The sequence below is a fragment of the Clinocottus analis genome, unplaced genomic scaffold, assembly GCF_023055335.1.
Source record: "Clinocottus analis isolate CAN_PGR_092001 unplaced genomic scaffold, fCliAna1.0.p SCAF_6, whole genome shotgun sequence".
NCBI lineage: Eukaryota > Metazoa > Chordata > Actinopteri > Perciformes > Cottidae > Clinocottus > Clinocottus analis.
The window spans coordinates 11,455,793-11,481,165 of NW_027176218.1; the positions used below are offsets into that span (position 1 = coordinate 11,455,793).

The 25,373-nt window shown below is 40.5% G+C and overlaps 1 protein-coding gene across 2 annotated transcripts in view; it reads left to right on the top strand.

Moving 5' to 3' along the window:
- Window positions 1-10,844: 10,844 nt before the first annotated feature.
- The window catches only part of sema3e (sema domain, immunoglobulin domain (Ig), short basic domain, secreted, (semaphorin) 3E), a 19,909-nt gene continuing 5,380 nt past the window's right edge, over window positions 10,845-25,373 (top strand). For both annotated transcript variants that reach the window (XM_068603184.1, XM_068603185.1), the window contains exons 1-10: window positions 10,845-11,536; window positions 20,718-20,881; window positions 21,162-21,221; window positions 21,567-21,686; window positions 23,320-23,413; window positions 23,675-23,791; window positions 24,167-24,309; window positions 24,407-24,521; window positions 25,001-25,070; window positions 25,156-25,300. In XM_068603184.1, the coding sequence (XP_068459285.1) occupies window positions 11,416-11,536; window positions 20,718-20,881; window positions 21,162-21,221; window positions 21,567-21,686; window positions 23,320-23,413; window positions 23,675-23,791; window positions 24,167-24,309; window positions 24,407-24,521; window positions 25,001-25,070; window positions 25,156-25,300 (1,149 nt within the window). In that variant the 5' untranslated portion in view covers window positions 10,845-11,415. The remainder of the gene's footprint in view (window positions 11,537-20,717; window positions 20,882-21,161; window positions 21,222-21,566; window positions 21,687-23,319; window positions 23,414-23,674; window positions 23,792-24,166; window positions 24,310-24,406; window positions 24,522-25,000; window positions 25,071-25,155; window positions 25,301-25,373) is intronic.

Below are 25,373 nucleotides of genomic sequence, written 5' to 3' on the forward strand. Positions count from 1 at the left end.
TTATTAAACTATTCGATTAGATTTTGGCAGTATAATTTCCCCCTGTGATGCGAAGATGATAGCATACACACTCTGATGATGTCATCACCTAAGAAAAGTAGAGCTTTGTCAGAGCTCTTCCCCATCTGCCTCCAAACACAAAGGTCTGCAATTTGGCAGCGCATGCATTCCTGTAACATAGAGCATGACTGCCCTCTAGTGGCTGAAGGGACCTCTTTTGCTACGGGTCAGCTCCAATGTCTTACTCTGCCTGTTGGAAAATAGAAGCTCCCACATTGACTTCAAGCCAAGGCCCTGGATGAGTGAGAAGGACCGTCCTGACACTCACACAAAGGACCACCACACTCGATGGAAAAACTGATCCATGAGTGACAGAGTCGGAGAGCGAGAATACAGGGAATATAAATTAGAAACCCTGCTGTTTTTATTGCACTGAAACTGTTCCAGTACTTTGGGGACTGCTTGTTTGTGGAGATTAAAGTTAAGCTGATTTAATTTTATTTAGAAGTTTCAGTAAAAGTTACACTCATCACAAATATGACTCAATTTTTTTTTTTCTAGCGGGGAAATACACCAAATACACAGCGCAATTTTAAAACATCTAATACAGTACACTCAAGGAGTACGGGTGACACCATAACACATGATCTAATAAACTGGTGGAGAGTTTCAATCGAGTGTGACTACTCATCTGTTTCATCACGTGAAACATACCTTACCCCGACATGGACTGATTAAAAGAAAAGTGCAGATTAGGAGTCATCTGGCAGGCAGCTGAGTACGATCACATGTTTGCACACACAGTACATTAGATTCTTTCCCTTAGACACTCATCATCTTTTACTGCCGCTGCATCCTTTACTGCCGTTGTGGGGAAGATGCATCGGCGTATTCCTTCCTATCAGGAGGCTTGGAAAATGTGAAATGGAGCAGAGATAGTGTCATTTATTTTACACCAGTGACATTACACCGTGTTGATACTTCACTACGCCCAGGAAGCCTCTGCTGGAGACATGTACACACACGCACATGTCACTGGTGCGTTCCAGCTGGTCTGTTCAGGGGCACCACCAGAGACAGCACGCTGGTTTATCTGGAAGATTGATGTAAAATTCCAAAAGCAGAAGTTTCAGCACCAAGTTTTAGCATGCACATCTACATATTTGTTGATGTTTGAATGACAATGCAAACCACAGAAATGGATACTCCCAACATTTGATATATTTTCCAAAAGGAGGACATGCCACAACACAGCTGGGAGCTGTGGAGAGAGCTGAATCTCCCTCAGAGCACCAGTGGAGCCAAACATGACCCACTCAGAGACAACATGTCTGATATTTACTCAACTCAAGAATGAACAGACAGCAACCAGCCCATTAGCCAAGCAAGAATAACATTCAGATGCCATAGCTCTGTTCTGCCACCTAATAGCAGAGTACGGTATGGTATATCCCATTCACAGTATACTCTCAGAGTGAGGTAATGATGTATTCTTGCCCTCCAGCTGTCACGTATCAACGGCATGTAGATTTCTGGCAGTGTCCCTTCCTGCGTCATTGAGTCAATACTTGTGGTGGAAATATGTGTGTGCGTGTGTGTGTGTGTGTGTGTGTGTGTGTGTGTGTGTGTGCGTGTGTGTGTGTGTGTGTCTGTCTGTGTATGTGTGTGTGTGTGATTGGGTGGGGATCATAAAGTTATATTCTGGAAAACTTAATTTTACAAGTTGGAGAGGAGGGGTTTACTAAATCATCGAAGGAAAAACACTTTGAAGCGCGGTCAGATTTGTGTGCCTGTTTGAGCTGCTTCCCATTAGACTTTGTTAGCGTGTTAACGCTGTGTTTGCATGCAGGGGCACATCCCTTGCCTGGGGTTAAACAGAGGATGGAGTAATTTATCTAGCAGCTTGGCAGCGGTGGTGCTGGTGGTGTGCTGTACAATTGGCAGAAACCTTGATTGTCTCTCTGCTATGAGTGACATCATGGCACAAATGGTTTAGGCTGGAGGTATGACAAGACCTGCTCTAATGTTATTTGTATGACTGTGGATCAGTCTACTTACCTTATGGAACAAACATGTATTTTAATGTTTTTTATGGACTTTTAATTTAATTTACGCGCCAAAAGGATTTACTTGCCAATACATAATAAAGAAACAAAGGAACATGTTTTATTTTATGCAGATATTTTATGAAAGGTACAAATAAAGGAATTATTCTTTACAATGTATAAATAGGACACACAAGGTGAGCACACACAGACAAACATACCTCTTGTACTTGAATAAATTGTGGCGGCAAAGCCAGACATAATTAGATACAAATAATATTTTAAGTATCATATTGGTTTCCCTTAACAACAAAATTACAGTGTAATTTGTGAGCTGCCATGATAAGTAGTATCAGTCAACAGTTGACAAGCATAAAAAAATGTTTCATCAAATATAGCTGCAGTTTTTTTTTTTATCCCAGCAGACATTTGATGACTTGAGGCAGTTTTGTAACATCTCACAGATTAAGTAAACAAAAGAAGAGGGAAATCTCATTCTTCCCTCACCTTTACGAGCTCACACTTGACAAATGGAGCACACTCATAAACATACAATTACATTGGAATACACTTTACCATAATGGGTCAAACACCCTCAGCATGTTTGTAAGCTCCTTGAATTGTTTATCCAGTGATGTACAGACCCAGTAAATTAGTTTATGTGGACAGCACTGTGTCATGTAATTGTCTAGACAGTCCAACATTAGCATCAGCAAAAATGTGATGCAGGGTGAATGTGAGTGTTTATCACTTCAGATGGAAAGAGAACAATGTTGGTATGAGTGTAAATTGAAGACAATTCAAGGAAATTCACAGCTTCCAATTCTTGTTTCCACATCGTATTATGTTGTCTGTAAAAAAAAAAAAACGTATTGGTCTCAAAAGTGTTTTAGCATTCTGTGATTAATATTCAAGACTTTAGGGGATCTACCTAGGTGTAAGCTTGGCAGATAGTAGATTCAAGGTTCAAAGGGGGCAAAGTAACAAATAGCATGAAGGATGCTCAAAGCGGTTGATGCAATAGGAGCATACAATGGATTAATGAGGCCTCCGGCCTAACCCTAGCTGACCCTAATATGAGTCAAAGCTCTGTGCACCAAAGAGCAGAGGTCAATTTATTCAGAGAGATGTGTCTCGGTAGCCTGCCGTGTGTCTGACTCTTGCCTGGCTGCTCCCCTCCACACATCTAATCTGTAACTGATTGGGGTCTGCTTGAACAAGGTTTGGCTGGCGCTCCTGGATCACATCACCCAGTGGAGGGCTTAGCTCCGTGTCATTCGGGCTCAGCCCCGCTTTAAGAATATTAGGAAGATCAAGAGCCACTGATTCTCTATTTGAAAGCAGACAGATGTAAATGTTTTAAACAGGTCTGATTTTAAGTTATCTATGTTGTCATAACAATGAGCAAAGACGATCCCTTTAACCACATTTTCAAAATGTCTTCTTCTCTTTTTCAAAAATAATTTTGAAGTATACACAAATAAATGATGTTCTCTATCCCTGCTTCCTCCCTTGTGTAACTCCTCGCTCCAAGTTAAAAATGTGTTGATGTAATTTCATGATAAATTAGAGACATGGAACACCCCCTAAATTAATCTTTGTTTGTCCACTGCAGCCATATACTGTATAATGTGCAGTATACAAGCTCCTTATCGTTCATGTGAAACACTGTTATTGTGAATAAAACCTTGATAAAAACACATATCTGTAAGCCTACATTTGCATTTATGAATCTACTGCAGACAGGTTGTGCTTACAAAGCAGCACTAATGTGCTAGGAATACAAAATGCACATTTATAATTCATTTTCTGAATGATTTCTTCTGTCTTCATTTTACTTTCAAGCTGGGAAAGAAAACCAACAGTAGCACTGTACAAGACAAAGTTTCACTCCTTTAGCATTAAACAATCAAATTCCATACATTTCATGTAAAATACCACTGTTTTTTCAGTCTATTTGTTGCTCACAGCATATTTACTCAGACGTTTCGTTCTGTTTTACAAACATTCTTCAGTATAGCGTTTCTTTCTTCTTTCACCGAAACAATTATTTGTATGCTAAAATATATCCTGCATGCCAACTCTCTGCAGTTTGTAAAACGAGACAAGAATGACTTGTACATATGTTATTTGCAAGTTAAAAGAGACACAGTGGACTTAATTATTCCCAGTGGGAAATCATCTTGTAACAGAAGCCAAGTCCTGTCAATCATAAACCAGAAAGAAGAAGATTGCTTCAGGCACAAAGTACGGTAAAAAATAAAGTAGGCATGCCATCACACATAGATTTGACAGGACGATAAAAGGCAGGTGCTGTGAAGTTTTAAAAAAGGTTATAGGCTTTAAGCCCTTGGTCTTTTCAGCTGTCGGTATGTGAAGATAATTTTGCAGCAAAACTACATCTGGCGTTTTAACTGCAGGTGTTACCTTTAAGGTGTTTTCTAAATTGAACCATTAGCTAACCTTTTCATGTGGCGAACACATGAAAATAGCACATTTGTTTTGTGCTGTTGACACATTATCCAATTAGTGGTTGAGGAAAGAAATTTTCTCAGCCACCGCATAGTCTACTTTTCCCAGTTCATGCTGGCTGTGTGAGACTATGTTGATGAGTATACACTGAGGCTCAAAATATGTGGCCCAAAACAAGTGTGTTTTGTTCCTGGAAAAGTGTTTGTCAGTGGACGTAAAGTGATGGATTTAATGACTTTAAAAACCCAAGTGTTTACCTCAAGTTTTCCTTACACAGGAAAAGCGGATACAGCCATGGTTTTTGTGGAATTGTTAGTCCAGTGATTATAGACACGTAAAGTGACAAACAAAGGCGGTGAAGGTTACAAAGACATGACACAGTCAGACAAAACACATACCAATCTTACTGGCATTGCTCTGATCAATGCCACTCCAACATCAGTCTTAAACTGTAACTTATTAATGGGTTCAAATACATAATGTATTAATATTATTACACGCTTTCTAGAGCCAGATGAAATTATTGATACTACTCTTGTGTCTGTAGGGTAATTTAGGTACTGCTAGCAGCAGTATCTAAATCTTACGTATAGGATATTACTTACCACAACAACAGGAAACAGGTAAAACCACACTGTGTCCTTTTAAAATGTCTTGTTTTTTAAGAGATATAATGGGTCAATTAATGATCTTTAATGCTGGATTTTGTTACATTTTGTTAAAGCCATACATGATGTTTCTGTCTGTTTCTTGTCTTTGTGCTAAGGTGTGAAAGCCATCTGCTGTCTGTAGCTTTATATTTATTGTACAGACATGAGACTGCTGGAAAACAGTTCTCCAAAAGTCAAACTACTCATTAAAGATACAGTGTTTTTGGCCCAGCAGGAAGAAAAACACTCTTTTTTCCAAGGTTATGATACTGCCTTCAACATTCTTGTGTGCATATACATCAGCATGCATGTGTTTCTCTGGAAAATGTCTCATTGGGATGTTAACGATTGGTAAAGGTTATACATCAGAGTTAGGGAGACACGTAAACTAAGTGACGTGTGCAGATGGATAAACAGGAGAATTTGCCACAGGTCACTAATTGTGCCATTTAAAACAGTCAGAGTGATAAGGCGCAGGTTAACAGGTCAACTGATAGTTCTGCCAAAATGAACAGCACATATGCAACAAGCATTAGCCCTGATAGCTTCCACCCAATTCTCATCTGCCCACTCACATTCTTCTCATGCTTGACAATGGCAAACACACGCTGCATGTAAATGTGGGAGCACTGGGTGCAACTGAAGCATGTGAATCGTAGTATTAAAGGGCTGTCTCCCACCTCTGCCCCCGATAAGTAGGGTCTGGGCTCAGACAACAACACGGTGGTGATTTGAAGCGTGTCTGGTATTTGTAGGAGGAGAAAATGCAGAAAACAACAGACACCATAATTTACTAAAAGGGAAATACCAGCAATCAGATACACACAAAGTATGATTCACAGTCTTAATTCAAGGATGTGGGTGCCGTATGCACCACTTTTTCATTTGGCCTCAATTAAACTTGTTTTGTTTTCAGTCTCCATCAAACAAGAGGTCCCTTTTTTACTGTTGAATGTTTATTTGTTAGATTGGTTAAGCAATTAATGTCAGGGTTTGAACACAAGAGCTGGCTTTTATTGGCACAGCCAATCAACCCAAAAAGGATTTTGAGGAACCTTTACTGGTTCTGAGCCACTTCAAAGCAAACGAGGCAGGGTGAAAGTGCCACAGTATTTCCCTTGTTGTGGCAATGCATGGTGGTCCTGCCCTGGAGCAGGACGGGAGCACTCTGATTCAATTTACGTGTCACTAGTTTTATTTTATAAACATATGAACATCGCTTCACACACACAGACGGGCATGCCGCAAACAGTGACAATGAGAAAGGTTTTCTTACCATTTTGGTTGATTTTTCAGAGAGGTTTTTTTTTTTTTTAAATCTAAATTATTATACTGTAAAGCACTGTTTTATCCCCACACTGATCAAAATGTTTTTCCAGACATCTAAATCCTGGTGTTTTACTCTGAATAAACACATGTTGGATATTTCTGTGTGGGACTAAACCACAATGAGCTAGAAAAAACAGCCATAAGTACGTGTTGAAGGCAAATGTTTAGTCTATAGTTTTTACTCATTATTATAGCAATCGTTATCGTCTGGTAACCGCAGCAAACAGACAGAACAAGACTACATCAAAAGAAGTATTTCAAGCCTGGTTTTTCAATCTTAAACATTTTTACATAAATACACTCATGTCATAGCCAAGCATGACAGATCCCAATGCACAGGAGGATAAATGGATATTTCCACATGTGAGCTTTTTGGTCCCGCAGGGCTCATGTGCAAAAACATGACGTAAATTCACTTGAAAGCACATAAACATATAAACACATGCACACAATACACATTCACAAGCAGACAGCCACACCCGCGCAAACACCTGTAGATTATGTGACGGTTACCATGATGATGGATGAGAATACACATGAGGCCAGATGGTCACTTCCACATATCACTCCAGAGGCGTAACCCATTCCTCCTCTTCACCATCTGTGACTGCAGAGCACTGGCCTGGACTGTATTTCTCATTACTAAACCCTATACCTAAGAAATATGCCCCGCGAGCTGAATCACAGGAAGCAACGATCGCTAAAATGCAGGTTACATAGGATCTTTGATAGCAGTTTTCTGCAGCCACCTGAGCTTGGATCATACATCGTGGTTTCTGGCATTATATTTGGAACAAAGAAAATGAATTTACCACGCTTTGTTGCCATGGACACTCATGTGAAACGCGCACCTTCTTAGGACGTCACCTGTGGGTCAGCTGTACTCAGTAGGAGAGATGTGAGGAAATAATGTGTAACAGAATATATACGTCTTTCCACTTTTCTATAAACATGTTAAAAATGGTTACAGTGGTTGGGTTTCATATGCTCAAAGGTGAGCACGGTGGGTTCTATACAGTTATGTTCTCACTCAGCAGACATAGCAAACCATAACACACCTGGCGTCTTAGTCAGAGTAGAGCTACACTTCTTCTCTCCTTTCCTTCTCCAAGTACATTCACTTCTGGCTTGAAGAGACTTCCTCTTGCTGCATGTGATCATACACATTGCAACATCAGCTCTCTGGTCGAATCTCCAAACCAGGCTCAAAGAGAAGAACATTTGTGTGTCTTTTTGAAGTTGTGTTACCTGGCCACTCAAGTTCTATGATGTGATCGCTAAAGGAATCAAGGACTGATACCTGCCGCCACATTCTGACAGATGTCTCTGCAGTCAGTGTGTGCTGTGTGGACACTTCACGGGCCATATAATAGCCACCTGTGTAAACGGTTGGAATATCTGGTGGCTCTGAAACACTGGATCCTCAGAGTGCTGCTCCTGTTGCCGCAGGAGACCAAGGAGTTGACCTCTCTTTAGGAGAGGGGAGCCCAGCAGGCAGTCAATGGTAGACGTGCTCATACATACACAAAGTTTCATGCGTAAATGCAAGTGCACATACTTACCCACTTGAGTCTATCAAGTGAAGACCCACTTTTAACATCTTTATTTATTTTGTTCTCTTACACTATAACCCTGCAGTTCAGCGAACATAAGTATTACACACTTGCGCAGCTATAAGCAGTGAGTATGTTTAAGAGCTGGAGTAGTGTCTGTCTCTCCGGGTCAAAACAGGAGGTGAGGGAGGCTTCTGGTGAGCAGGAGCGGATATTGACACAGCATTAACATGACGGAAAATATTTTTTTGTGTTCAGAGAGCATGAAAAGAACGCCGCCAGACGTTTGGACATGGCTTATTCAAACAAACACTAGACATCAGCACACACTTAAACAGTCTTTACACACACACACACACACACACACACACACACACACACACACACACACACACACACACACAACCACACACACACACACCAGCTTCCTAAAACAGCAGTGAAGGAAGCTGACATTTCGTGATATGACAGACTGCTGAGCAGATTTTATGAATGCTACCATCTTTTAAATTTGATGCATTCAGTGAACTCAGATAGTGCAGAGCAAATATCTCTGCACTGCAGTACATGCTGAATAAATATTCTAGCTATTGTTGGAATCCCAGGGACACACATAAGAAGACTGAGAATGTGAAGAGAATGTGGGTGTATGGCTGGGCCCTTGGTAGGCTAGCATAGTCAGAATCATACTAATGGAAACATCAAGGGCAGAGAGTACAACACAAATCAAGAAAAGGGGAGGGAAACAGGACAGAGGGATGGTTAAAAGGAGTGGGGAGGCGGGGGACTGAGCTGTTGTTCTTGCTGTAGCCGTTTCTGGTCTGAGGCAGATTTCTGACGGATTACTGCCATTAGAAGGCGAGACCTATTCAGTCACTGTGGGGCCAATGTGAGTAAGTGGAAGCTGTGCCCACTGGCCTGTGTGCATTAGCCTCCTTAAATGGCCATCAATCTGAGGTAGTGGCTTAAGAGATCGGAAATGAAAATCTTCCGGCGCACCTTTCATCAGGATGCACAACTAAAATATGCTCTTAGGTTCAAACTGATTAAATTGTGTGTCACAGTGAGTCAGATAATGTCAGCTCCATGGGAAGCTGACATTGAACAGTTGTCTCACTCTCAACAACAGATGAGGGGCTATAATTGCACCAGGCAATGGAATAACCGAGATAGTGTATGTTACGAGACTACCACAAACACAAAGTCCTTCTGTTCTGGAAGGGAACAGGTGCAATGTGGGAGTTGGAGTCATCAGATCTCAGGGGTGTGGGAGAGGGTGGGGGTGCAGCTGCTACAGCCTAATGGAATCATTTCCAAGTCTGTATCACTGCATGTGTCTTAATTTACATGCTTCCTATTTGTTGATGGGTATATATCAGACTCACAGTCATATTGTGCGCATTCATCCCTCTTTCCCGTTTTCTTCCCCACTTTCAGCTCTTCACCCTATTCATTCAGAAATAGATGCTTTTATTATACATTTTATTTTAGGATCAACTTGATGAGTGAAAAATACTACCATAAAGTGTTCTGATTAAATATCTTTTCTGCAAATGAAAAAAAAAGTTCATCACAAAATGAACCACACAAAAAAAAGTTTTTCTTTGCAGACTGCTTCCTTGTTAGGAATACGCATGACTTAATGTTTGTGTCACCACACAGCCATGAGGAACAGACAGAGAGAAATGTATTACAGAGGGCTTTGCGGGAGACAGGCAACACTCTGCTCAAGTAACTGGACGCCTGTGGGACTTCCCTGTGGGATATGTGCAAAATGTAATAATGATTCCAGTCACATCTTGTCCATTTTGTGTTTTCTTTTTAGAGTGTGTGGGTTCAGTAAGCTGTGGACCTTGAGACAAAACAAAAGATAAGACAGCATATCAATAAGTTCAACATAAATATTTTACACAGTATACGGACAATACCTGAATATCTGTACTCACAAGAAGTGAGTACAGCATACTGTACTAGAGAGTGTGAAGGACAGACAGAAAACCCATGGTATGATAAGGAAGATAAAGTAATTATTTGCAGAACTAAGGAGTGGGAGAGGTGGGTAGATACTGTAGATAAACAAGGGGAGATTTAATCGGCAGGGCATGAAAGAAACCTTGTACATGAAAATCCATGGTAACGGTGATAATGACTATCCACATGGAAACAAACACAAAGAGACGCAATAATTGAAAACGGAAAAAAGTGGGTTAGTTAAGAGGCTGAAAACCTTTGCTCGGGTCTATGTTAATGCACTGTAGGTAGGAGCAAAAAGAAAGTGGTGAAGGAGGACGGCAAGGGAAGAGGAGAAACAAGGGGAGGTCTGTAGAGTGACACGAGAGGCAGTATTTCTTAAAGGAGAGCAGGGCAGAGTCGTACTGAGCCTGCCTGGGAGACACAGCGTATTTAATCCAGCTGCCTGGGATCTCAAGACGATCTAGAGGAAAGAGCAGGCAATTTTCAGCCCTTCAAGCTGATACACACTCCCCTCATTACCAGCCACACACACAAGCTCAAACTCAGACACAGCACACAGAGGCAGGTGGCCTCTGCCCAGATCAGTAGCCGTGGCAGACTCTTAACTGCACCCACTGAGGTTTGAGGTGAGGTTTGGATCTTCCCTGACCGTTGGAGCGTGAGCAGAGTTAGGAGAGCTTCACTTTCTTGCCTAGTGCAGAGAGACCGCACGCCAGGCACGAGGCTCCCCACTCCTCCCCTCTCCCACTCTGCCTTTTCCTGGGCTTCCGTCCAGAGAATGACTGGCTCCAGTGGACCCAAGAGGAGGAACGCAGCCTGAGGATACAGTAAAGCAGATTCAGCCTGCCTGCCTGCCTGCTTGCCTGCCTGCCTGCCTGCTGGGACACACGAATACACTGAGGTTTTACAAAACAGCTCCAACACCTTTGTGGGATTCCTAGGCTTGATTTATTATTTTAATTTTTTCCTGTCATCAGATCAGAAAGACTGGATCTAAACTGGGCTTACAGACAGACAAACAAACAGACGGACTGACATATGGACAGAGAGCAGTGGGCACTGCGGCGTGAATGTAGCAACTGGACTTCTTTTCTCCCTGGTTACTGAGACCAAACAAGGATAACAGCCAGAGCACTATCCTGTCCACCGAGATAGTGGGTGGATGCAGCTTTCATCAGGCTGCGATAAGGGAAAGCAGAGACTGTATAGAAGCTGCAGATTCTAGTTGAAATGGACAGTTACATCCAAGTATACTTTTGTTGGATTGCTATCTTTTATTAAATATTGTTTGCAGGAACTGGCAGCAAAAATACTTTTTTGTGTGTTTTTTTCAATGGACTTTGCAGCCCATAAACTAAGTGGACTTGCAGGATTTCTGTATAGAGTTTCTCAATGAGGATGGCAGAGTGCGCACGGACTGTGTCTCTGACACTGATGCTGCTGGCTCTTGTTCTGTTCGGCACGGCTCACACAGCCCACAGCATCTACCCAAGGATACGGCTCTCTCACAAAGGTAAGTAACACCCAGTGTATGCTTCTATCTTTAAATCTGCTTTTGCAGTACATTGTTATGTTGCACACACTCAAATACGCTGTAGTGCTGCATCAATATGAAAGCAAAGTCAGCCTTTAGGTGATGCAGCAGAGTGTGTTAAACTGTCAGGAACAGGCAATACAAACCTCAACCGAACTAGCATTGTCTCTTCAGTGCCATTAATGCAGCCTGAGAACAGAATTTTTTTTTCACATTAAAAAAAAACCTCTGCTTTCAATTAATAGCAGTATTTCTTCCAACATTTCAGTTTGAACAACTGAAATACACTTTTCATTCACATCACTCACTGCTGATGATCAAGGAGTTTCCTTGTAGTTTGTTTTGATTCCTCAACCATGTGCACTGAGAATATGTGGCTGTCTCGTAGCGGCAGAGCAATGTTTTTTTGGACATTGGAGTGGATGCGGCTGCATACAGAATTGTTTGTGTGTGCCTGTTTATGTGTGTGGGAGTGTGTGATATGGATGTGACTGCACTGATATGAGGACTGAATGTTGTGTATTCTTGGACACTACTGGTGGTTTTATCTTTAGAGATAAAAATCTTCAGTAAACATTGACTTTTTCTCACAGTATCTTTGATCTCTATAGCAACAGAAGGTGACGATTCCACATAAGCCTGTTAGTCATGGTCGAATATAGGTGTGGAATTTGGTCAATAACTCATACATCAATACGGTGAAGTGATTTTGTGATGAGAGTTGAAAGGTCTGGTTCATCTGTGAGGAGGGTTTGCAATAATTATGAGAAAAGATGTGCATATTTATTACAATACATAAATAAATACATTGACACACCTTTCCAGTGTGACTTAATGGGAATGGAAATATGAAATATGAACGGAATATAGTTGAAAGATAAACTGAGGGAATAAAACAAGATTGGTTATTTTTTTCCACAGTAATGCAAAGCGCATATGACAACAAAAGTGAACAGACCAGTGTTGATGTCCTTTATCATTAATAGCACACTGTGTGTTATGACTAATTCCTTAACCACCTGAGGGAAAAGCTGAGATGATTGGCATCATCTCTCTCTCTCTCTCTCTCTCTCTCTCTCTCTCTCTCTCTCTCTCTCTCTCTCTCTCTCTCTCTCTCTCTCTCTCTCTCTCTCTCCTTTGAAAAGCTACTGCATGTTCTGGCTAGCACAGAGCTCCAGTTGGGTCCTATCATTATGGAATGAAAAACATCTAAGCCTTAATATATACCTCATGGGATTTTTTTCAGTGATTTTTGCACACACAAAAACACACACACACACACACACACATACACAAACAGACACATATCCACATGCACAAGCAGAATAGTGTGAATTCCACAAATGCCTTCAATGCAGTTCAGGGAGAACGAGCGGGATGTGGTTTTAACTGTTCACCCTTAGGACTGAGAAAATATTACCATAACATTTGGCATCAAAACAGGTTGGAAAAACTAGTTTCTGCACTTTTACATTAATATTGCCAATGGGTATAGAATGAGCATATGTGGTCCCATGGGCAGACACCAAGTCGATAGAAGATCAAAATCAATACACATCTCAATAATATATCAGATCAATTTCCTCCCAGTTTCTGGGAACAAATTCCTGTGAGCACACTGTCATGTGTTTCAAGGACGGCCTTTGCATGCTTTGATGTTAACCACACCTCACACATGATGTGGAATGATTATTAGCTCCCTCTTTCATCTATTCCCCATTTTCTTGTCTAGACTTCTGGACCAGTGCTGATTTTCCCATATGCATTTGATTCACTTTCATCCCATTCATCCTTTCATTTGTTTACTCTTTCCATTTTAACCGGTTCTTACCCATATTACATGCAGTATTGAGTTACAATCATAGACTCACAGATCTCTTTAGAGAGAATTGAACCTGATCTTTGACTGCACAGCTTCCGAAGACCTTAAACACAAGCTAAAGACCTCAATTGTTTGGACATTTGGCCAATTAAACTCCCTAAAAGCTGAATATAAAGTTTTTTTTGTTTCATTTGTGTGCATTTGGAGACTGTTCCATGCTATTTGGATCTGAGTCGTCTAAGACGTGTGGCCTGTGGATTGAAATGAGCTCTTCTTTTAGGATGACCATCAATTCTGCTGCTAATGAAGCTGCTGCACAGCTAGCATGTGTCAGGTTCTTGACAGTCCGCAGGTAGGTGGCCAGGCTTAGACTTATTTTGTTGCCTCTACAGCACCGGCATCATGCCTGGCTTAAGCTGCAGAAAATGTGATACAGCAGTTTTGACCTAATCAGATCAAAGACACTTCTAAAAACTCTGCCTGCGATATAAAAATGTCATTGTTCATATCTGAGGAAGTTTGCATGCTCTTGCTTCAGTTTGTAACAACACAATCTTGCAAAAAAATCTCCCAAAATGTCAAGTTTGTCTCCCCTAAATGTGTGTCATGTAAAAGGGTTCAAACACATAGAATAAATTGTGACCATTTCACAATAATTCAATTGACCATGCATACATCCAGCATGTGTGCCAAAGATGTGTTTACTTAAAAGTTACAATCGTTTAGTATGATGTAAACCTTTTTCTTCAGCAGATCTGTGAAGGCAAATCAAATTTTCTGGTGAAGTTGTTCTGACAGGTTAAACATCATACTGTATATGTTCGCTTATATAAATAAACACATATGGTTCCTCTATTTCAACCCAACATTACCTCATTAAAAAATGTAAACAAAAGTTGTTTAAAGCACTTGAGAGCTGGATGTATTCATACATGTATTTGTATATTGTCTTTAAAAACGGAATGACTGAACATTTAGGTAAGCACATTGAGCCTGTGCAAATACATTGTTGAACACATACTTTACCTATTTCTTTTCTGTAGCATTTACTGTAAAATTATGAGATTGCAGGTGCATGTGTGAAGATAGGAATTACTCAGGTAGCAATTACTGTATGCATGAAAACCCCCTTTGAGCTGTAATTTTAAACCTTCCTCTCCAGACAAAAAACTGCTCTCTCTCTATATTTTACAACCTCGAAATGATGTGGCGGTAGGTGACTGTCTTCTGAAGGTGAGTTGGGGAATACCACTATGGCCTCAAGTTGTGTCTGCCTAAAAGGAAATGAATGAGGGGATTTTTTATTTTTTTTATATATATATATAAATATAATATGTGACTTTCTTCCACCTTCACGTGGACCCTATAATTCACATTTACCACATTGGATCATGGCCATAGGGCAGTCATGGATCTTATATATAAACCCACTCACAAATGAAGGTTATGGCAATGATTAGATAAATCACACCTTTTAGGTCAGCAAAGGAAAAGGGATATTTCCTCAACCCCCTCCGCTCCATTCTCACCTCTGTCTCCCTTTCTCATTTTGCTGGAGTCTTTTTCACTCCCATTGTGTTATGTGTGTGCTCTCCAGTTCATAATGAGATGTCCAGAGGGGAAGGCAGCTGGTGAAACTCTAATATCCTTTCTGACCTTTTCGCAGTGAAGGGATCAGTGAGAGGAGATGAGTAAAGTTTGTGGTCTGGGAATAAAAGAGAAGACACGAAGATTGTTTGATTCTTTAGAGATTTTGTTGCAATATTAAAAGAGAGGCGGAAAATAACAGGATGACAGATGACAGATAAAAGCAAAAATGTCATTTTGTCACGTTATGCCAACTTGTAGGAGACAAAGAAGAAACAAAACGGAATATGGCTACTCAAGTTGTTGGTTCCATTGTTGGTTAAAAGAACTAATGCACTTACAAATACAGCAATTAAATATATATATATATATATATATATATATATATATATATATATATATATATATATATGGACGTTTAGATTTCATTATGTTTCAAGGCTTAAATAACTGGGAAAACTTTGTTCTGCAATCACACCGCTTCAGATATTTCACACAAAGTACACCACAGCTCAAAACATGTCTAGTTTTTTTTTTTTTTGACATTTATTGATTAACACAGTAGCCAACATCAAATTATCAACTTGAGTTACAAAGTTATGTACATGTATATTTAAGAAAAAATAACCGAGAGCTAATGTACATTAACTTTGATGAAATGAAACTCATAAAGCAGACTTGTGACACACATACTGTGTGTGAATACTGCATAGTTCCACTAAGAGGTATAAACCAATTTTTGCCAACCCCAACATAAACTGTCAGTTGTAAATGTGTTCCCGTGATTTATAACATCAATCAGGTCACAGGCTTACACTTAGTCTTTATTACGGAGAAACATACGCTGCACTCTTTCTCTCTTTACCTCGTGCTGTATGGACACTCCATGTGGCTTTCATTTTGCTCTGTGACATCATTCCCCCGCACACACGAGAGGATACAGGAACACAGGGTGTATACCGATAATGGCATAACACTGCAGCTCTCCGGCTCCTGACCCCACCCCCAGGGGCTCAACAGTCTCAGGCCTCGACGGCACGAGGAGAACAGACTCCCGCCTTATTCTGTCCCCTATAACTCCAGCCCACTCCTCACATTAGCTGCGTTTCTTATCCAGCACACAACTCCAATAACTCAATATGTAAACCTATACAGGCATGTTTCACTGGAAACATGAGTCTGCCTATAGCGCTAGTTTTTATTCTGACATGTATGTGTGTATGAGCGATTACAATTTGTGTTTTCTAGTTTCCTGAGAAACTTTTATGTGAACTCCTGTGTGCATTTATCTTTGACTAAACATGAATATTTACCATATCTTCTCTGGCATCTTTCAGCACTCCTCAGACAGCCGGTGGAAGTGTCTGTCTTATGGGAGTCCTTTTTTCCTGTGTTTTCCATTTGAAGTGGGATCACAGTCGGGCCATGTGTCTCCCTGGCTCAGTTGCCGATGGGGGACAACCCTCCTCCTCTCAGCTCCTTAGCTTACGGCTAAGAAGTGCTCATTGACTGCAGATGGCGAGAAACACTTGGAAGACAGAGTTAGACAGAGTTTCTTTTTTTAATGCGGAATTCCCCCCTTTCTCTTCTTCAGTAATTACCTCAACTGTCTGTAACTGGTACACATAATCAGAGAATACACTATTTAAACAGTATTGTCTGTCAGTGTAATTGCATCCACCCATGGTTTTTAATAGTAACTCTGTAATTCTGTGTAAGATGATTAATGAACACTTTCTTCCATTAATAGATTTTACAATGTGGCCTCACTCCCAGCTCGTGAAATACTGAAGCTTGGTCAAAGTGCTTTGATATCCGATACCGATGCACGGAGCTTTAACATTTGTAAGTGATGCGCAGTGCTTTCAACTAACTAATGTAAACCCAACCGTATCATTATTAGACGCTTAGAGCAACAGATAGTGTAAAGTGTCCAATATTCCACTAACAGCAAGTAGAAGTGGAAGTGGACTTTTGTCCATGAGACCGGTGCCATGCTGATTGGTTATTGCTCCAACACTTCCAACTATAAAGCAGTGTCAGAAAGAAACAAATCTAGTTAGTTCTAAGGAAAGCGCATGTTTGACTTAACTGGGCTACTGACTCAAGTAACTACAGAGTGACAAACAAGTCACGTGACTAACCGCTCACGTGACAAAATGAAGAAAAAAATCGGGTTAGCCGTTTGTGTCCGGTGAGAAACTAAAAGTAAATGTTCACTCTTTGTCATGTCAGTCGTTAGTCATGACTCACACTAGTAGGAAATGACTTATTGGTCACTTGGTGTTTATTTGAGTTGTTAGTCAGTCAAGTTAATGTCAACTATGTTTTTTTACTCAACTTAAGTTGTTTTTTTTTCTTAAACCTAACTTCTGTGAAGATGCAACCCTGAAAGGACAATATGCATATAACTGGTTAAAACTGATACGTGTTCACAAGACAAGTTCAAAACCAATGCTGCGGGGGAAGCGAGAGCGTCATAGTTTGGACGTTAGGGACGCTGACTGAGTGTTGGTATTTGATGAGTTGGGAGTGAGAATGTGTTGGATTATAGTATCTCATCATTTAGATTTGCATTTTGGTGGGAATGGAACTTTTTCTCTTTCTTTTTTACTTTATTTTCTCTCCTTTTTTTCTTTTTCCTTTGAAGCTGAGTTTCCTCCTTTTGTTTAATCATATAGAGCACGGCACGGAAACATTCCACTGTACAGTTAAAGACTATACATCAACAATATTATGTTTACAATTCTACATGTAAACACAATTATGGAACGAAACGTATCCGTATTTTTGTGTGAGCGAGATCAAGACAGCTTGTGCGTGTTTATCTGGCTATATGTATATTATTATATATCACCTGCCACTAGTGATTATTAACAAAGACAAGTAAAAACTAGACTGAAAAAAAGCTCATAGAGTCCATCACTTCAAATAGCCATCCATGTCTGTCATCTAAATAAGTGGTAGCAGATAAAACTTCACATGAAGAAGGAGCTGATTGTTTAAGAGCTCGGCCTAACACTTGTGGAAAAGTTGGAATTGAGTTGTTTACTATCCTCAAAACAAGTTCAGCTTAACTCAGAAGGGACTCTGAGGAGATGATCAGAGACAGAGCGTGCGTGCATGAGTGTGTGTGTGTGTGTGTGAGAGAGTAAGAGAGAGAGAGGGAGAGAAAGAGCTCCAAGTGTGTGTGGATTAGATAATTACAGGAAGCATGTCTGAGCCCTGGCAGAACGCCACTGCCACATCCCCTCAGTCTCTGCCACCTAACTACCCGAGATCTAATACTACTCAAACAAACAGTCGCTTGTCTCCAACGTAGAAATCTTAATAGCAACACAATATACACAGTCACGCACTACGTGGATACCTCATCCCATGTTAAACAAATAAAACCTTCTACAGAGTGTATACCGTTGCTATGAGTCATCTACAGAAATTGGATACACACTCCCTCCTTCTATCTTGGAGATCAAGTATCACTGAAAATATACAGACGCTAGGAAAACAAATCATACTATTACCCCCTGCAACCGCTGCATTGAAAGACATATCAGAATTATTTGAGGTAGCTGAAAGCTTGGCATATATTATAATCATGCTGGTGATTGCCATTGTTTTTACTCTCTCTTCATTTAAAGAGATTGTTCCAAAGAGTAGTGCATGGATGGCATGGTGTGTGTGTTGGGGAATACTCCCCAAGTAGTAAATGCAGCATAGGGTGTAGTGTGGTGAACAAAGCCCTAAGGCTGGCTCCTCCCCCAACAAACTATCTCATCAAGGCCAGGTTATAAAAGGCACCTGTTGGCATAATCCTTTATTTATTTGCCTTGCCCCTGTCCTGTCTCTGTGGTGGCAGTAGTGTCTCATGTCACAGAAACTCCATTGTGTTCCTGGCTGCAATGAGTGACTCTTGCCAGTGGTTTACATGCTATTATTTAGCCTTTTGCAGTTGTTGTTTTGATGCTCCTCGTAGTGTTGTTTGATTTACATTAGTTAACCAACTATGGTTTTTAACCTACACTTTGTGCATACATGTACAAGCACTAGCATATGGGTGAGTTATCGGTGGAACCGCTGGGCTCTCCTCGGTGTAGTCTGCCTCCTCACCAGTTCCCTCAATTTAAATCCTGCGGTTCTGCTTAGTTATGTTGGGCAGAACATTTTAGACTAAAGTTTGTGATGTAGTTTTGGAGTTTTTAGTGTGGCCCTTTAAGATTAGCTTGTAATAAAGAATTGTTGTTTAATCCCTTATTGATTTCAGTAGTTTTCATTTGTCCATTCATATTCTTTCCATCTCTCGTCCCTGCAAATTACTTCATTCATTAAATAAAACCTTTCGTTAATTTTACAAAACACTTTTGTCTCCCATTGGTTACAAATATGTGTTTCTTATCAACTCTCAAAACAATATCTGAAGGTTCTTAAGACCATATTTCCGGGGGTGTAATTCCCCAGGTGGCTTGTTGATTTCCTCTCATTTTCCTCCTGAGGCTCCTGCCACATGTGCATGGAAGTAAAACCAAATGGAGAAAATACAGACTGTGCACTGCTAGTGCTATAAATTTGATCGCAAACCCTGGCTTGTCTGCTTGAATCTGTCTGAGGTTTCAAAACTTGTGCTAACACACACCAGTTCCCCATTTCATCTTTTACAAGGACAGCCGGTCATGTGTTAATGAAAGGTTTTTCAGACCAATGCGCGCCAGACGAAGTGCACACCTCTGGGGCCTCAGCACTTCCTTTAAATCCTTCACCCTCATCCTCTCCAGAAGCTCAGAAAGGGCAGGTATAGAGGAGCGGCTTGTCAGTTTCAATCATGTAGATACAACTGGGAGTTGTACTAGGTGTTGTTGTACGGTGTGTTGCATGTCTGTCTGCTTGGTCTGTAATTATTCTGACGAGTCTGTGTTTATATTGTATGACATATATGTCATGGTCCACTGTTTTCTTATTAAAGTAGGATTTCAAAACACCTAAAGCAAGACCGACAGGGAGGGGCAGCTGATCTCAAACTAACGTCTGATAAAGAGACTGATTCCGTTTCCTGTCTGATAAAACTGCTTCCTCCTGGTAAAAGAGTCCGTACACTCTGCCTTGTACATCAAATGTCCCTCCCAATAATCTCAACATCTTTCCCAGGACACATATCCCACTTCTTCCATTTCTGCTTCTGGAAAGTGTGTTTATGGATGCTCTTAGTAGCAGTTTATTGGCTGTCACGTACTGATGCATGGAAGGTTGGCTTTGAGCGGCTGGTACTCTTTAATGTCATCTGAACTTTTACTGATGGTAAAACAAGAAGCTTTGTAGATCTATGACCAAGTCAATGACACAATGAAGCATAGCTGACGTGAGCAGGAGAAAGCATACACGCCACAAGAGAGGTGAGATAGAAAGATAGCCCTGCTGCTGCTCTTTAACCTCCTCTTGGGGAAACTAGGAATTAGAAACACATGTTGCAATGTGCCTTTGGCCATCTGGCCATTTGGGATTCAGATGCAGGTTATTGGAGCAGTTAGAAATCCCTTAAGGATGGGATTTAGTCAAACGTAATCTTTCTGAAGATTAAATTAGCTGAAGATTAAATTTGGCAAAAAACAAAAGGAGGGATGTTTGAAATTAAATACAGACCGTCTTTCTACATATCTATATTTTTCTAGCTGAAATTGCTTGATAGCATCCGTCAATTGTGTTGCTTCTGTGTATTGTTTTGTCTTAATCTCCTTGTGTGTGTGTTGTTGTCTGCAGAGCTGTGGCAGCTGAACAGGACCTGGGTGTTCCAGGGACATGGGGCAGCGTCTCTTCAGCCCCAGACCATGCTGCTGGATGAGGGGCATGGAAGGATTTATGTTGGGGCCAAGAATACTCTGTTCTCCCTTAGCCTGGACCAGGTCAACACACACCACAGAGAGGTAGGCCTGTTTCCACCCCTCACTGCCTGTTAGGAAGACACACACACCCATAGAGCAATAGGTTAGCCGAACCATGTGTGGATGTGTGTACTTTCATAGTACAAAACAGCACAGAAATTGAAAAAGTAGCCTAATACCCATGTAAGATTATTACATAACAGGGATCATGATATACACCTAACTGCGTATGAAGTATGTATGTAACATCTGTAATGTCTTTGTGTATTTCTTCATGTTAAAATCTGTATTGTAAATAGAGCACAACTGTGTTTTTCCACAGATCCAGTGGGCCAGTACAGAATCTCAGATTGAAGAGTGTTTGATGAAGGGAAGGGAAAAGGTAAAGGACACGGTCGACATGACTGCATACACATACATGTTCTCAACTGGGCATTGGTAAAGTGCATTCACTTAGCATGTTTATATGCAGGCTAATCACATTGATATGCGGGAAGATAGATCCATTATAGAGATAGATACTGTCAGAATGAATCGATTGATTTACATACTGTATCTCACTCTGCTCATTAACCTTTGTTTAACCTGAAGTAATAATGTTATTGATGAGGCCATACAAGGCCTGGCATTTTTCCAGTTCACCATTCTCTCTGCTTTTTCTCTTTAACCCCTCACCCAACAACCCTGCTCCCCATCCACTGCTTCATCTCTGTGTCTCTTCCAACAGTCGGAGTGTGCTAACTACATCAAGGTCTTGCAACAGTACAATCAGACTCATTTGCTGGTGTGTGGAACAGGAGCCTTCAACCCCATATGTGTGCTGGTCAGAGTGGGACACACTGGGCAGGTGAGTCCCAAAGACACAATTAGAGTTTGGTTTAACAACCACATTATTTAAATGCTATAAAAAGGGTTCCTCCTGCTCCCTATTTTAATAAACAAGTTGCATATTTCATCATTATATAGTCAGCCAAATTGTGCATCATGCTCCTCTGCTGTGCATTCGTCCCTCTTTAGTTGGTATAGTAAAAATCTTCTTCACTGTTGTTTTTTTAACTCTTGTTTTAGCCAAGAGCTCCTAGATCTATGAGTACCGCTTGGAGTGTTTAGCTACTAATCTCATGCAACGAGAAGTGATGTGAGGTGGAGACGGAAATGACAGTTAGTAAAACAGGGTGGAGTTTTTGTTTTCCTTAGAGAGGGAGAATTGTTTTACACAAGATTCACATTTTTTTGTGAAAAAAGCTGACACCATTGCTGTCCAAGTAAACAAGGGAAACAAGCCAGGAGCTGCTTTCTGAAGGAACACATTTCAAGTGAGTGTATACTAATATTCTGTCTCACTCAGGGGTATAATTCAAATGTATGTGTCAGCTGCCTACATTTGCAGAATTGGTTGTATCCATTTGTTGCAAGTATGTTTAGTATGGCTCATATCTCCCAGATGTCAAACATGGAACAGACTTGAGTGTATTTAGAGTGTGAGGAGGGGAGAAAGTTTTTACCCTGCATTTCAACACTGGTCCAATAGGTTGACCAGGAGTTACCACTCCAAACCATCACTCATATCATTGGAATGCTCAGAGAGCACAACTGGGTCCAGAGTAAAAGTTTGCCTCACAAATATGTTATTCTTGGTGGATGAGATTACAATTGCCCTTAAGCATGAGCTTAACAATGCTTCAATGAAGATCAACGATGATATAAAACATTGTCAATTTACATACAAGATTATTGAGTAACAAATCCAGTATTAATGCACCACTGGCCAAGACATACAAAAACAGCCCACATTCCTTACTTTAATGTAGGGTAATTTTGGATCAGCCTATTTTACCTATTTTAAGTTTGTTTTTGTTATAATATGATGGATGAGTTTAACCCAGAAACTGACTTCTGTTACAGTCATATGTCAGGGAGCTGTTACAGCACAACAGGGTGCCGTGGCTAGTCATAAATCAACATATGACATCCTCTCTGTTCTGCTAGTGACAGTCCTAAACACTGTGGTGGCCCACAAGATATAAGCTGTGGTTATATAGGAAGTTATGTGTGTGTGTGTGTGTGTGTGTGTGTGTGTGTGTGTGTGTGTGTGTGTGTGTGTGTGTGTGTGTGTGTGTGTGTGTGTGTGTGTGTGTGTGTGTCTGCACATGTATGTCTCTGTCACCTGCTGTGGAGTAATAAGAACAGAAGAGTAGAAAGTAGGGAACTCACAATGTTGGTTGTACACATCAAGACAAAAATCCTTCATTTGGTCATCCATCACTCCTTGTCTCATCTGTCTTTCTTCCTCTTCCTCATCCATCAATTTCTGATCCCTCCTCTCTCTCCTTCACCTTTATCTCTCTTTTCACGCACAACCAACTTCTGGGGTTTGTCTGGATGTTGTTAAAGCCTTTGCAAGGGTATGACTTTTGAGTGTTCCATGCATGTTTGTGTATAAATACCTATGCATGTGTGTCATGTGTTATTGTTCTTAGGACAGGCTGTTTGCTCTGGAAGAAGACAGTATCATGAGTGGCAGAGGACGCTGTCCATACGACTCCAACAGTCCCTGCACGTCTACACTCTCCAGTAAGACACTGTTCACTCATCACTTCACCATCAGCAAAGTTAAAATCACAGTTTATGATGTATGTTTCTACTTATACAATGCAATTCCACATTGAAGAAGTGTGTTCACTTTGGTGACCTATTCTACACCATGCAATACTGCCCTCTTGTGGCATTTTTTCATGTCTGAATTTCTATTTCAGGAAAAGGGATCTCACATTTATTCCCATGTTTTTGTATGCATTGTTGTTAATTGAGTGTGTTTATGTGTGTGTACATTAGGAGGAGAGCTGTATATTGGCCTGTACACAGACTACTGGGAGAACGATGGTGCGTTTTGTCGACTTAACAACCAGACCTACACACGCACTGAAAGAGACGACAGGCAGCAACTTAATGGTTGGTGTATTTTACAGGAAATTGATATCCATTTATATATATATATATATATATATATATATATATATATATATATATATATATATATATATATATATATATATATATATATATATATATATACATACATACATATACACACGATCTTATATTGTTTCTTTAATGAAACAATATCTTAGATTTCTTAGCTCTGGCATGGCAATTATTTAAATATTTTCAAGAGATACCATAACAACGTTCTTGGGATAAATTTAAAATGAACAGCTTATAAATGAAAGGCATACTGTTTGCACTGTACCGCTACCTGCTCTACCTCCCAGTTTTTAACTTTGTGTTTTATTCCAGGCCTTTTGTGACAAATTCTTCTCCCTACAGAACCTAAATTTGTAGGGTCTGCAGTTATTCCTGACAACGATGACAGAGATGATGATAAAGTTTACTTCTTCTTCACTGAGCGAGAGACGGATGCTGAGGGAGGAAACAAGGCTGTGTATACTCGTGTGGGCCGAGTCTGTGCGGTGAGAATGCAAATGCTTTAAATAGATGTCTGGCCATTATCCAGCTAAAGCCGAAGCATAGCAGCACTCACATCCTATACCTGCCTTCATCTCTTAGAATGACCAAGGAGGACAGAGAATGCTGGTGAATAGATGGAGCTCCTTCCTGAAAACCCGTCTCATCTGCTCTGTGTCTGGACCAAATGGCATTGATACACACTTTGATGAACTCGGTGGGGCTACAAGGAAACTCTTTGCCATCTTATTTATGTATTGTTAATAGGTTAGGTTTATGCTTGACAATAATGTCTGCATCTACAACCCTCACCATTTGAAGAGTCACTGCAGTTTGAAGGATTTTTTGTTCAATTGTGGTTCTGATTTGCAGTATTGGTAACCAATATTTAGTAGAATGCGAGATCACATTTCAAGTTGAGTTAGTTAACAAAAGATACACAGAAAGTATCCAATCTTCAAGCCAAAGTTCCCAAAAGACAAAACTGATTCAACTGATTCTGTGAAGCTGTACTTTGCGCAGGTCAGCGTGATAACATGCTCAAAAAGACAGTTCTAAAATACTGATGCTTACCAGGTCTTGAGTTAATTTGATTCTTCATGAAAGAAATTGTATAGAGACTTTTCACTGAAGCACAAAAATGTCAACCTTGCATACCAAACAAACAGCTAATTTTAAATATATTGTGTCCTTCAGAGGATGTGTTTGTGCTCAAGAACAAGGATGGGAAAAACCCTGAAATCTTTGGCCTCTTCAGCACAACAAGGTGAGTGGAGTGTGACGTCAGCATTTTATTATACAGTCACAATTTTCACTATACATCAAATCACTAATATAACCTTCTTTTGCAGTGCGGTGTTTAAAGGCTTTGCAGTATGTGTCTATCACATGGATGATATAAGAGCAGCCTTTAATGGTCCATTTGCTTACCGGGAGAGACCTGAGCATCACTGGACAGCTTATGAAGACAGAGTCCCCTACCCACGACCTGGATCTGTGAGTCTTAAAGTCTGGATAAAGTTGTGTTTATAGGATGTCATTTCCTGATGTACCAACATTATACATTCAC